Source organism: Petaurus breviceps, unplaced genomic scaffold, assembly GCF_028583685.1.
Source record: "Petaurus breviceps papuanus isolate PSGF00001 unplaced genomic scaffold, PetGlider_PUasm1.0 126, whole genome shotgun sequence".
Lineage (NCBI taxonomy): Eukaryota > Metazoa > Chordata > Mammalia > Diprotodontia > Petauridae > Petaurus > Petaurus breviceps.
The window spans coordinates 78,337,485-78,351,597 of record NW_027185655.1 but is presented as its reverse complement, the minus strand read 5'-3'; the positions used below and the strand labels follow the sequence as shown (position 1 = coordinate 78,351,597).

The 14,113-nt window shown below is 38.5% G+C and overlaps 1 protein-coding gene across 6 annotated transcripts in view; it reads right to left on the bottom strand.

The window, feature by feature from the left end:
* The window catches only part of RAPGEF2 (Rap guanine nucleotide exchange factor 2), a 340,634-nt gene that overhangs the window by 177,517 nt on the left and 149,004 nt on the right, over positions 1-14,113 (bottom strand). For all 6 annotated transcript variants that reach the window (XM_069097396.1, XM_069097409.1, XM_069097405.1 and 3 more), the window contains exon 4: positions 215-298. In XM_069097396.1, coding sequence (XP_068953497.1) covers positions 215-298 — 84 coding nt within the window. The remainder of the gene's footprint in view (positions 1-214; positions 299-14,113) is intronic.

Below are 14,113 nucleotides of genomic sequence, written 5' to 3'. Positions count from 1 at the left end.
GGGGGGATGGAGGGATGCCAAAAGAAATGATTGGATTATGAAAGAAAACAACATCTAAGTTTAATCTTTCTTTAATCTAATCAAATTCACTTTAGTAAAAGATTACTAAAATAGGAAACATTTGAAAGTATGATTATGTTCTGATATCAAAGAAAACCATAGCTCTAAATTTTACCCTTCCTGGGTAAGCTATTAAAGAATGGGCATACAATACCTGCTTCTTGGGAGAAACATGGACTCCTTAATGAATACTGAACCAGAGAGAAGGATATACCAACAGGTACCAATATCATCAGGACTGAAAGAAAGACAAGAAGATAATTAGATGACCATCCCGAAACAAGAGAGAAATAAAGATCAATGCACAGTATATCAAATTCCCCAATCCCATGTTACTCTAAGAATAATTAAACATAGGGGCAGCTAGGTGGTGCAGTGAGTAAGAGCACCGGCCCCAGAGTCAGGAGAACCCAGGATCAGTCCAGACTCAAATACTTAACAACCACACCAAAAAACTGGCCATGTAATCTTGGTCAAGTTACTTAACCCTAAATGCTTTAAAATACACACACACACACACACACACACACACACACACACACACACACAATTAAACATAGATAGGAAAGGGACGGGGTCTGTGATTTTATTAGTACAGGGAATTTGAAGAGGAAGAAATTACCTTTCCAGCTGCAGGTCAACAACTTCAGTGGAATATATTGTCTCAGAAATGTGCTTAAAGTGCTGAGAAATTAAGTGATTTGTCTAGGATCACACATGGCCAGTATTATATCCAGGTAAAACCTGAACCCCAGTTTTCCTGACTTCATGGTAAGCATTTTATCCACTATTCATATGCTGCCTCTTGAGAATAAATGAGAAAAAGAGACAGAAAGACAGAGAGAAATAAAAGGGAGAGAGGAAGGGGGAGAGAGAGAGAGAGAAATGGATGAGACAGAGAAGAAGGCAGAGATACCAGTGACCCTAACTGTGATTCTGTGACCCTAATTGTGTGACCTAGTTAAGTTACTTAATCTCTCTGAGCTTGGGTATAGCATGGATATAGCATGGATGGTAATAATATCTGTAGAACCTCCTTTACAGGTTTGTTCTGAAGTTCAAAATAATGAGATAATATTTATAAGGTACTTAGCACATAGTTGTTTAATGAATGTTTATTCCTTTCCCTAATGTGTATAAAATACCTGGAAAATTCAGAATAGTAGATATCATTTATATATATATACATATAAAGATATAATAATGTATTATATCACATATATTTTTTAAGATGTTTTATATATATATATAGCCAGACTGTCAAAGGAGTCCATGTCACCCCTCCCCCCCAAAAAAAAACCTTAAGAATTCATGATCTAAGGCAACACTTCTTAAAATGTGGGTCGTGATCCCATATGGGGTTGCAAAAAATTTGGCATGAGTAAAAAGTTTCTGAATGTACAACAACCAAAAATTAATTCAAAATCAAACATGTAATGAATCTGAGTTATTTCTAGAAACCCTTGCTCATGCTGCATCTCTCAAAGTCAGTTTTTCCAAGCTAGTTTATGGAGCCACTAAAATGTATCTGTGGATCCCAGGTTAAGAACTCCTCCCTTAGATATACTCTTCAGTATGTAAAACTAGTAAGCTGACATGCAAATACATTAAAAATTTCATGAAATGGTTTAAAACTTTAGTATTATATGCAATACATATTTAATGAATATTGTGTTGTATTGCTGTATAAATAACTTCGAAGTATTTTTATATCTTTGTTTTCTAGGTCCAACAGAAAGTATGGTATGCTTTTGTAGTTCAGTCATTTCAGTCATGTCCAATTCTCGATGACCTTATTTGGAGTTTTCTTGGCAAAAGAGAGTGGACAGGTTTGCCATTTCCTCCTCCAGCTCATTTTACAGATGAGAAAACTAAGGCAAACAGGGTTAAGTGACTTGAGGCTGGATTTGAACTTATGAAGATGAGTCTTCCTGATTCCAAAGCTAAGGTTTTATCCAGTGTGACACCTAGCTGCCCCTAGAATGAATACCTAGCAGGCCATCTTTTCCTAATTCCATTCTTAAAGAATTCTTCACTAATGCTCATTAGAAACTAACCCCCTTTATCCCAACCTATAGCTTTGACAGCAAAACTTCACCATATATGGCTTCCTTCTCCCTGCCCCTATGCTTATTTTATTTTTAAATACAAGATGAAAAGAGAAGAGGAACCACAGTTGACCTCCCATAATAGCAACCTGGTTCACTTTATAAACATTTTCTTGCATAGTTTTTTTTTTTATTTGCAAACAACAATGTATGTCAACAATTAAGAAAAAATAGCCCACCTATATTTCTTAACCAAAGTTGACAGCATTATTACTAAATTCTGATATATAAAGATATGTACTGCCATGTTCAAGCATCAATTTTTTAAAATGACAATAAGTGACACAGAAAGGAACAAATCAGGTAGGCCATAAGAAATATGGAAAATGTGAAACAAAAGGAATTACACGGGGATGGTGGGGTTGGGGTGGCACTCTGTATAAGCCACTACTAACCTTTGATCCCCAAAAGAAGAGGGGGAAGAAAAGAAGGAAGGGGAAGAGGAAGAAGAAATGAGTATAGAAAAGTACTGAGCTTTAGTATGCTATAAGGAAACAAGTGGAAAACCAGTAGAAATAATATTTGACCTAGGGCCTAGAATCTGACAAATACAGGGCTATGAGAAAAAATAAAAGATTATGATGAAAACCTCTAGCTTTATAATGGGGGAGAAAAGGATAGTCTGTTGGTGCTAAGGGCAAAAATTAGGACGGGCAAAGCAGACCAAAGGTATAAAAGCTGAAAATAAAAGATACATGCAGTCCCTTCAAAGTATTGCCCTTTCACATGGAGTCATCTGTTGCTGAGTTTAGTTTGCTCTGAGATCTAAGAAGTTTACTCACACTAGACAGCAGCTGTTTTGAGAGTGACAAACTATAGTACAGCACACTGAAGTGAAATGGACACTGAAACTGCCATATGATATGAAAAAGTGCAATTTATTTGATTAAGTAATGAAAATTTGGCTATTAAAAATAAACAAGGTTCATACAGAGGATTTGGAGTCTGAATACAGAAAGGTAAGAGAGAAAGGTGAAAGGACAGATTTCAGAACTGCACCAATTAGGGAGTCTAGAAGTGATGGTTACATGGTAGATAAGGACAGAGGAAAAGAGAAAGTGGAGAGGAAGAGCAGGGGTGGTCAAGGAGTGTGGGGTAGAAACGATATAATTGCAGTGACCATACTTGGGCCCAGGGAAGTTCTGAATGACTATTGTTGATGTATTGATTAGTTTTGTTGAACTGCTTTTTTTTCCCTGTTTTTATTACAAGGGTCTAAGGAGGGCAGGGATAAAGATATATTCAGAAAAGAAATTCACATAGAAAAAAAAAACAATAAAATTAATGGCTAATTTTTAAATTTAAAAACATACTACTTTCAAAAGGTAGAATATAAGACAATAAGGAAGAATTTTAAAAGATGGAAACATTACGACAAAATTACTTCAGGCATAGTATTTTAAATCAAGAACATAAAAATGACTTCTTTTGGTTTATCAAAACAATCAAGTCACAACTCTTTTTACTTTTATTCAAAGCATTCTATGCTATCTATTCAATCTTACCTTCCTCTGTTCCTTCATGCAATGTTTTTGTTACATTCAAGATAGCTACCCATCTGCTTCCTTACAGAGGTACCATGATCATTCCTGTTTCCATGCTTGTGTTTGGACTATTTCCCCTACCTCTCAGCCCATCTAAAATAAAATCTAACTGACTTTTAAAGTCAACTCATGTCTCACTTCTTTTATGAAGCCTTCCCCAACCACTGACCTCTGGGGTCAGTGGAAAAACCACTAATGCTGGAGTTAGGGGACCCTGGGTTCAAAAGCTACATCTGTGTGAACTTGGACAAGTCACCTTCCTAAGAACTGGATTATTCTGTAAAATGAAGAAGCTGGAGTACATGACCTCTAAGGTCCCTTTTCAGCTCTAAGTCTATGATCCTATGTGATCAAATATTTTTATTAATTTTTGATTTCTTGTGCAGAAATGTTGCCTTCCCAAGCATAAACGTATTGTGGACAGGGGCTATGCCTAATTTCTTCTCTTTTCTACCTTATATTAGTGCCAATGGGCATATTTTATGCACAGAAAAATAGGTTTGAAACAAAATCTCAATTATCCTAAACTGAGAAGTCTAACATATTCAACTTCAGGATACTGCCACACTAAAACAACAAAGCAACATCTAAGAGGCTAAAACAGAAAGTCTCCATCCAGTCACTGGTGAAACTAAAACTTGATTTGAAGAACTTTTGGAGCAATGTTCTAAATGTCCACAAGATGGTGGTGTTACCATATCAATGATAACAATATCGTAATGATAAAAATAATGAAATCTCAAAAAAAAAAAATCCCCAAGGAAACTCGATATTCCTTTTCAAAGCAAGAACCGAATGCAGAGTACCAGACAGATTAAATTAAACAGGAAAGGAAAATGGTTAGAAATGGAGAAACAATAGAATGTTTACCACGGGGGAAAAATTGGAAAATAACTAAAAATACCGAGGAGGCTGATTTTATGGAAGATAAGAAAACAATTTAGGAGAAAGACACTTTAGCTTTCATTTCTATAATTAATTTTCAAAAAAGACAGCCAAGAAGATACATTAAATATTTTAATATACATTAAATATTCCTTTCATTAAAAAAGCAAACAAGAAAACATTTAATATTCAATAATAAAATTAAAATGTATATTATGAACCTACTTGTATAGTCATTGCAACAGGTGTTGGGTGAGAGAAAAGTTTTTAATAAGCATGGGAGATTTAATGAAAAAATACAAGTTTCATTACATATTTATTATAAGTTAGGTATGAGTTCAGGCTGATGTCTCAACTCTATATACAGTACAATTTAATAATTTGATATAGTTAAATGTCAAGAATAACTGTGCCATGGGGCGGCTAGGTAACGCAGTGAATGGAGCACCAGCCCTGGAGTCAGGAGGACTTGAGTTCAAATCCGGCCTCAGACACATGACACAATTACTAGCCATGTGACTTTGGACAAGTCACTTAACCGCAATTGCCCTCCAAAAAAAAAAAAGCAAAAAAAAAAAAACTAAGATGAAAAATTAAAAAAATAATAACTGTGCCATTAAGAAAAAGTCAATGCTCTCTGTTTATAAGAGGGAAGTAAGCAAAATATTTTAGAAAAATTTCCAGCAAAACACATGTCAAAATGCATTTATATATAATATATATTTGAATATTTGATTTTAAAACTTTCAATTCCAGATTCATTCCCTTCCCCCCCTGCCACCCATCCCCACTGGGGAGACAAGCAGTTCAGTATAGGTTATACATGTGCAGCTAATGCAAAACAATAACGTAGTAGATGTATTGTAAAAGACTGACTATATTTCCCTCCCTCCTATCCCACCTCCCACTTGTTCTATTCTCTACTTTGATCTTGTCCCTTTTCAAAAGTGGGTGCTTCCAACTTCCCTCCCCCCCAGCCTGCCCTCCCTTCCATCTTCCCCCCTTCTCATCCCCTTCCCCCCCTACTCTCCTGGAGGGTAAGATACCCTATTTAGTGTGTATTTCATTCCCTCCTCAAGCCAAATTCAATGGCAATAAGGTTGACCCATTCCCTTTTGCCTTCCTATTCTTCCCCTCCATTGTAACCATTTTCCCTTGCCTCTTCTATATGAGATAGTTGCCCCACTCTATCTCTCGCCATCTCCTCTCATATTCCTCTCACCTTTTAATTTCACCTTTTAAGTATCATCCCTTCCTGTTAAATTGGTCCTGTGCCCTCTATCTATGTATATCTGTAAAAGTATATAGGCACATTCACATATGTATTCATGTGCCCGCATACCCTCATATAAAGACATATATATATTACATATATATTTCTAATCCCTTCAACTACTGAGAAAAGTTTCATAAGTTACAATTATTGTTTTTCCATGTAGGAATGTTAATAGTTCAACTTTGGCCAGGTGGCTCAGCAAACAAGAGCATCAGCTCCAGTGCCGGGACAACTCGGATCAAATCCAGGCCCAGACACTGAGCACCACACCCAGAAACAACAACCGGCCATGCAACCCCGAGCAAGTCACCCAACCCTGAGTGCTTCAAAAAAAAAAAAAACAGTTCAACTTTGATAGGTTCCTTATGATTTCTTTTCCCTGGTCACCTTCTCATGCTTCTCTTGCTTCTTGTATCTAAATGTGAAATTTTCTATTCAACTCTGGTTTTTTCAGCAAGAATGCTTGAAAGTCCTCTATTCCACTGAATGACCATATTTTCCCCTGAAACATGATACTCAGTTTTGCTGGGTAGGGGACTCTTGGTTTTAATCCCAGCTCCTGTGCCCTCTGGAATATCACATTCCAGGCCCTTCGATCCCTCAGTGTAGAAGCTGCCAGATCCTGGGTTATCCTGATTGTGTTTCCACAATATTCAAATTGTTTCTTCCTGGCTGCTTGTAATATTCTCTCCTTAATCTGGGAATTCCGGAACCTGGCTATAATATTCCTAGGAGTTTTCTTTTGGGGATCTTTTTCAGGAGGTGATCGGTGGATTCTTTCAACCTCTATTTTGCCCTCTCGTTCTAAAACATCAGGGCAGTTTTCTTTGAGAACTTCCTGGAGGATGCTTTCTAGGTTCTTACTTTGGTCATGGCTTTCAGGTAGTCCAATAATTTTTAAATTATCTCTCCTGGATCTATTTTCCAGGTCAGTGGTTTTTCCCACGAGATATTTCACATTGCCTTCTATTCTTTCATTTGTTTGGATCTGTTTGACAGCATCTTGATTTCTCATAAAGTCATTAGCTTCCATTTGCTCCAATGTAATTCTGAAGCAATGATTCTCCTCAGTGAGCTTTTGAGATTCTTTTTCCATCTGGCAAATTCGACTTTTTAAGGCATTCTTCTCCTCATTGCCTTTTTGAGCCTCCTTTGCCATTTGAGTCAGTCTGTTTTTTAAGGTATTATTTTCTTCAGTCAGGCTGTTGACTCTCATTTCATAATTTTCTTGCATTGTTCTCGTTTCTCTTCCCAATTTTTCCTCCACTTCTCTTATCTGCTTCTTAAGGTCCTCTATGGCCTGTAACCAGCTTGTATTTTCCTTTGAAGCTTTTGGTGCAGGAGTTCTGACTTCACTTTTTTCCTCCTGTTCCATGCCTTGCTCCTTCTTATCCCCAAAATAGGAGTGTAATGTTGGAATCTTCTGTCTGCTTTGTTTCCTCTGCCTGCGCATTTTGCCACTCAATTATTTGACTTTTGGGCTTTTTGCCACAGTAGGACTCTGCCACCAGACAGGGGAGTTTTTGTCCCAAACGCTGGGGTTTTCTCAGCTGCCAGAGGTATTTAGATGGGTGCCCTCTCTGAGGTCTCCACACGCTCCGGCAAGCTGGACCCACACCCCAGGACCTCCACCCTAGACTGCAATGCAGATCCAAGCAGGTTAAAGCAAGAGCGATTACCCCTCAGACTGGTGCTTGGTCCCCCTACACTCTGCAGGCCAGGAGCTGAAGCCACCACGTGGCGCTGGCAGGCTGTGCTGGTGTCTCAGCGGTTTCTCGCCCCGGGGGTAAAAGCCACGCACTCCCACTTACTGGTCCCAAAGTCCAGACTGCCCTGGCCTCTCACCTTGTCCTTCGCATCTATGTATTGATAAATCTGGAAACGGCCACAGCTGCTGCTGATCTGGAGTCCCTCTGGCAGGCCCAAAATGCATTTTTTTCTTACACTTCAAATTTAATTTCAGTCATTTGGCAAATCAGGTTCTCCAGAGTTATCATTCTTTTATCAATGAAATATTCAATAATATGAACCTCATGCCAACATATGAAGAAATGAATGTTATATTATGATTGCTGGAGGAATAACAATTATAAGTACACTTTAATGTCATTTAGAAATACAGCTAAGAGTAGGCTTTGAAAAACTCAAATTCTCACAATCAAGGGACTTAAGTAGAAAAGAGAAAGATGAAGTTATAACCAGAATAATTAAATCTAGAAATTACCTTACTTGATTCCCTAAAAAAGTTAAAATCAGCTACCAAGAAAATTTGTAAGCTAGCAGGAAGATACATTGAGTTTTTTTTTAATTTAGAGTAACTTTCAAACATGATTAATGGTAATAACATATATTTATATGGTACTTTAATGAATAGAGGCATTTAAGTAGATTGACAGGGAAGAAGAGCAGGGGAAGCGGAAAAGAGGCAGGCAGAAGGAACGTAGGAAGGAAAGAAAAGCATTTATAAAGTACTTACACTGGCACTAGGCACCACGCTATACTGCATATAAAGTATGTATGTGCATATATACATATGTGTGTATGTGTGTGTACAAAGTGCTGCCTCACGAAAAATGTTTGAGGTAGTTTTTATAAGCATTATTCTCAAATGGGTGAGAAAAATGAACTTCATAAGCAAATAATTTGCCTTGGTTAATAACTCAGTAAATGTCAGAGTGGGACAAACTCCCATCTCCCAGGCCAGCAGTCTATTCATTGCCACATGCCACTTCATACACCCACTCATTCATTCGTTCATTCAAACAATCATTTATTAAGTTGCTACATTACATTCCAGGCACTATGCTGAGAGATGAGGGTGTGTAGTGAGACAGGTGTGGTCCTCAAGGAACTTGCATTCTACTCAAAGGAAACCATACCTTCTATTTATAATTCTCCCAAAGGCTTAGCTGTACACTTGAGATTAAAAATAGAACATTTAAAATTCTTCACAACACAGTTCCATTCTACCTTTGCAGATTAATTACATATTGCTACCATTTCAATATTCTAGGGTCCAGACACTGGACTTCTAGAGGCTATCCATTCTCCTCTCCTCTCACCTACAGTATGGCAATGGCCTCCTAACTTGGCCTTCCTGTATTCCAGAAGTCCTATCCCTACTTAAATGTATCCTCCATGCATCCAATGTGATCACAGATCTGATCACATCACTGTAACCTATACCTCTAAGATCAAATAGAAACTGTTTGGTGTTTAAAACAATGTACAACTTGGCTCCAATTTATCTTTTCTAGTCTCAAGACATATTATTCCCTTTCACAAACTCTATGGTCCAGCCAAACTGACCTTCTTACCATTTATGCATGGCACTCCATTTCCCATCTCTATGACTCTGCAATCACTGTCCACCAAGCCTAGAATGTACTCCCTACTCATCTCTGTCACCTGGCAGGCATCATTAGTTTCCCTTCAAGACTCAACCCAAGTGCCACATTCTAAATGAGGACCTTCCTAGTCCCCATAGTTTCTGGTGCTTTCTCTCCACCACGCTAACCAATCATTCCCTCACTACCACCAATGTTGTATTGTATCTTTCTTGTACATGTTCTGTATGTATTCATATAGGAGCATATAGCCTCCCATTAGAGGGGAGAGAGCAAAAATGTTTTCAATTTTTGTCTTTGTATCCCTAGGGCCAAACATAGTGCTTACCAACAGCAGGAGATTAATAAATGTTTTCAGTTGAATGACCATGCAACTAATAAAATAAATGAATCAACTTAAAAAAACTATTCTAAAATAATTAACATCTTCAAAAAGCCAGAGAGAGAGAGATTAATACAAAAGGATTTTTAAAAAGGTAAATATACCAAGTCATTATTTGGATGGGAAAAAGCATAATTCCCTAACAACACTACGAAGCAATTTATCGTGTAAATAACATTTACAATGCTACTATTTTGTAAAATCAATTCCATTGATAGGATGAATTATATTCACATTTCATATATCACTTTTTTTTTTTAAGCAATTGGGGTTAGGTAACTTGCTCAAGGTAACACGGCCAGTGATTTCTGGGTGTGGTGCTGAGTATCTGAGCCCGGGATTCGATCCAGGTCATCCCAACACTGGAGCCGGTGCTCTTACTCGCTGAGCCACCTGGCCGCCCCTAAGCAATTGGGGTTAAGTAACTTGCTCAAGGTTACAAGGCCAGGTGTTTCCGGATGGGTGCTAAGTGTCTGAGCCCGGGATCCAATCTCCAGGTCTTCTCAACACTGGAGCCGGTGCTCTTACTCACTGTGCTACCTGGCCGCCCCTCATATATCACTTTTAAAAATAATCTCATCCAGGGGTGATTTTAGGGTTATGATTCAGCCATTGCTGGCACAAAAAAAGAAAACTGAGGACATGACTTCTGATAACTGAGAGTAGTTTTTCTATTTAAAGATAAAATAAGAGCAAGATACAATGCAAACATTTGATAAGAATAAGTGGACTCTGCTGGTATCTACACAATGTCAAGAGAACTGAAGGGAAGCAGGTACACTATGCTATGTGGACCCTAGTAGAGCAATGACAGGAAGATGTAGACATGAATAACACTGGTTGGGCTGGCAGGCATGTTGAACTGTTATCTGCATTGTATCAGCAACTATTATATCAGCAAACACAATGTTGAGATAACATCTGAGTACCAAACTATCCCTGTCTCTATCTTTAAACCCATGGTCCTTAGCCTGGAATATCTGAACTTTATTTTCAATATTTTGATAATTGTATTTCAATGTATTTTAATTCCCTGGTAATCCTCTGTATTTTATTTTATGCATTTTCAAACATTCTGAGAAGGGGGTTTGTAGGCTTCACCGAGTTGCCAATGAAGTCCATGATACCAAGAGGAGGGAAAAATATGGAAAGGGGACAATAAGAATAAGAATTCTTGCTTTAAGTTTTACAAGAATTCTATCCCCATAAAAGCTGGAACTTGGGCTGCTCAAGCACTAACATTTATAGGGATGCTACTTTCCTCCCCTAACTGGAGATCACAATTTAACTACTGCCTTTTGATGGAAAGAAAACAAACACAGCCAATCATACAGCAGAGACACTGTTCTGTTTCCCAAACTGCTTGCTAATAGAAGTAGGACTTGCTCCTCCTTGGCCTTAATGTGTTTTGCTCCGAATTCCCTTAAAACTGTTTTAGCAGAACATTAAGAATAAAGGGGGGGGTGGGGAGGGGGGTTAAAAAAAAACCTGCAATTTATTTCTTTTAAAATCTCACAATCAACTTTTTTGGAGGCAAAGCCTCATTGCACTGAAATTAAAATATAGCATAACTTCTCTAAAGATGCAACTCCCAGGTTTACAGTTCCATCTACCTCACTTATCAGGCAGAAGGAAAAAAAAGATGTAACAACCATTAAATGTGAAAAACATTCATTACAAAAGGCAGCTGAGAGGTATAGTAGCTAAAGCTGGGCTTGGAATCAGGAAGACTTCTGTACTTGAGTTCAAATTTAGTCTCAGAAACTTACTAGCAATATGATCCTCAGCAAGTCATTTAACCTATTTGCCTCAGTTTCCATAGGTAAAATACAGGCTTCTATAGCAAAAATAAACAGGCGTGCGTGCGCACATGCACACACATACATGCTGCTTCCAGTCAAGAAGGTGAACACATCCAGAAATGCTTCCAAAGTTTCTGTACCAGCCATCTGACCAATACACCTCACCAAGAGGTCCATTTTCATAGGTGTTTGGGAGAACTGAAACTGAGACAGATACACCTTCCTGGAAATCACAAGTTTCTACCACCAGGACTAGGGCTGTCTCAGTATCCACAAACACTATCCCATACTTTTCTCCAGGGTTATCACTACCACCTGTTTTGCCTGCCACTGCAGGACAGCTAGCTTACGTATGCCTCACCATCAAAGACCACTTCTAGTAGGTTTTACCTCTATCAAACTCCTTAAGTCCCTACCTGCTACTGATGTTTGCCTTCTTATTTCAGCTACATTGCATTCTCTACCCCCTGCCTAAGATGCCACCCTCCCGCCCTACCTTGAAATGACTTCTACCCCTCTACCTCTCCTGTTCAGAACCCATGATCAAGTCGTTTCTGCCATTTGTCCTAGAAGGACTACGTCAATTCACTCATTCATCATATCACATATGCAATAGCCTGCTAGTTGGTCTCCCTGCCTCAGGCTTCTCCCTAGTTCAGTCCATACTCTAGCCAACTGTCAAAGTAATCATTCTAAAGTACATATGTGACCATGTCATTCTCCCTACTCAATAAACTCCAGGAAGGCCCTATCACCTCTAGATCTAATGTAAAATCCTCTGGTATTCTAAGACTTCCACAATTTGACCACTCCTACATCTCCAGTTTTCTTAAATTTAACACCATATCACATAATCTGCTAATCCAGCGACACTGACCTCCTGGCTGTTTCTCAAATAAAACACACCTCCCAACTGTGGCTACTTCCACCAACTGCCCCTTGTGACTGGTTCCCCCTCCTCATCTTTCCCTCTAGGTTTCCTTGACTTCGTTCAAATCCCAGCTAAAATCCCCTCTTCTACAATAATCCTTTCCTAATCAGGCTAGTCCCTTCCCTCTAGTGATGATTTTGTTTCTCCTGAATATATCTTGTTTTTCATTGTTTTCACTTGTCTCATACATTAGAATGTGAACAGCCTTTCTTTGTATTCCCAGAGTTTGGCACAGTGCCTAGCCCAAGGTATGTGTTCAATAACTGACTGAGCGACAACCCCTATAAATTTCAGCCCAGAGAGGTCTCTTTCCTAAGACATAACTCCATTATATGTGCTGTGTCCCCCATTAGAAGATAAGTTCCTGGAGAGCAGGGGCTGCCTTTGCATAATGCTTGACAAACAGCAAACCCTTCATAAATACTCTTTCATTTTTTTCATTTACATTTTCCCCCCTCCCCATGTAAGGGTCAACAGAAGTGATTGCCGTACCTTTCCACATACCACCCCTCCCCCCTTCTCCACCTTTTTTGAGAAATCAGTGATTCAGGATAACTAACCCAGATTTGTTCATAGGAAAACAAAAAAGGTGAAGGCTCATGTGCTCAGTAAATGGAACCCAAGGGCGTCCAGCACACAGGAGGAATTTCTCTCAGGCAACCCTCCTCCTACCTTCTCTAGGATGGGGCCTGTGGTATCTTCCTAGGTTTTCTCCAACCACCTTGGCTCAGGGACCAGAAGTCCCACTTACAACTCATTCTCACTATGAAATCCCTGATTTGGGTACGTTTCTGGTCATCATAAGTCATCCTAAGTTTAGATTTCTGCTTTTACTACATCAGTCGTTTCATGGCACAGGGGATTCCTAGTTAGCAATTCTCCCCTGGCAGATCAGCAATTATCCTCCAATTTATAATCTTAGAGCATTGTCTGGTACACTGAGACAGCAGTGACTTGACCAGGGTTAGTCAGCAAGATAGACTTAAGATAGACTTAAAGCAAGATAGACTTAAGCCTAGGTTTGCCTGAACACCTGGGGGTTCTTTTCAATGCCAGTCTGCCTCACCATTTTAGTATCATCTATAAATCCACATATGAAGACTCAAAAGTGTTGTGAATTTGTAAAAATAGTTTTATGAATAATAAAAATGATATGAAGTCTTGGAGATATTGAATCTTACTAAGTCTTGTGATTTTTTATGCTTACAAATAAAACAGAACTTCTTATAGTCTCCAGGAGAGTCCTCAAAAGCATTTCCACTATGTAGATCAAGTTATTAAAAACTAGGAAGCTAAAAACAAATCAGAACCAAGACAAGAAATATGTGTATATGCTACACAATATCTGAAAATGACACCTCTTTCAACCCCAAGAGTTACTGGCTGACCAGAGGCTTTCAATACAAAGAACTTGCCTCATTTTAACGTACTTCCATGACATAGAGAATAGAATTTTCTGGAATTATATTTATAATAATCATCCTACTTTGTTCCACTCTCTTAGACACTGCTGAGCCCAAAGTAAAAGTGTACTTTACCTACCCCTAACAGGTTCAGGGAAGATAATACTCATCAAGTGCATTTATTGACCTTAAGTCAATGAGTCAGCAAGCATTTATTAGATGCTTACCATGTTGCTAGATCTGTCTGGTACTAGAAGCTGGGGACAGAAAGAGGGAAAAAAGTCCCTGCTCTCAAAGAGCTTATATTCTTTAACATTATCTATCTATCTATCTATCTATCTATCTATCTATCTATCTATCTATCTATCTATCTAT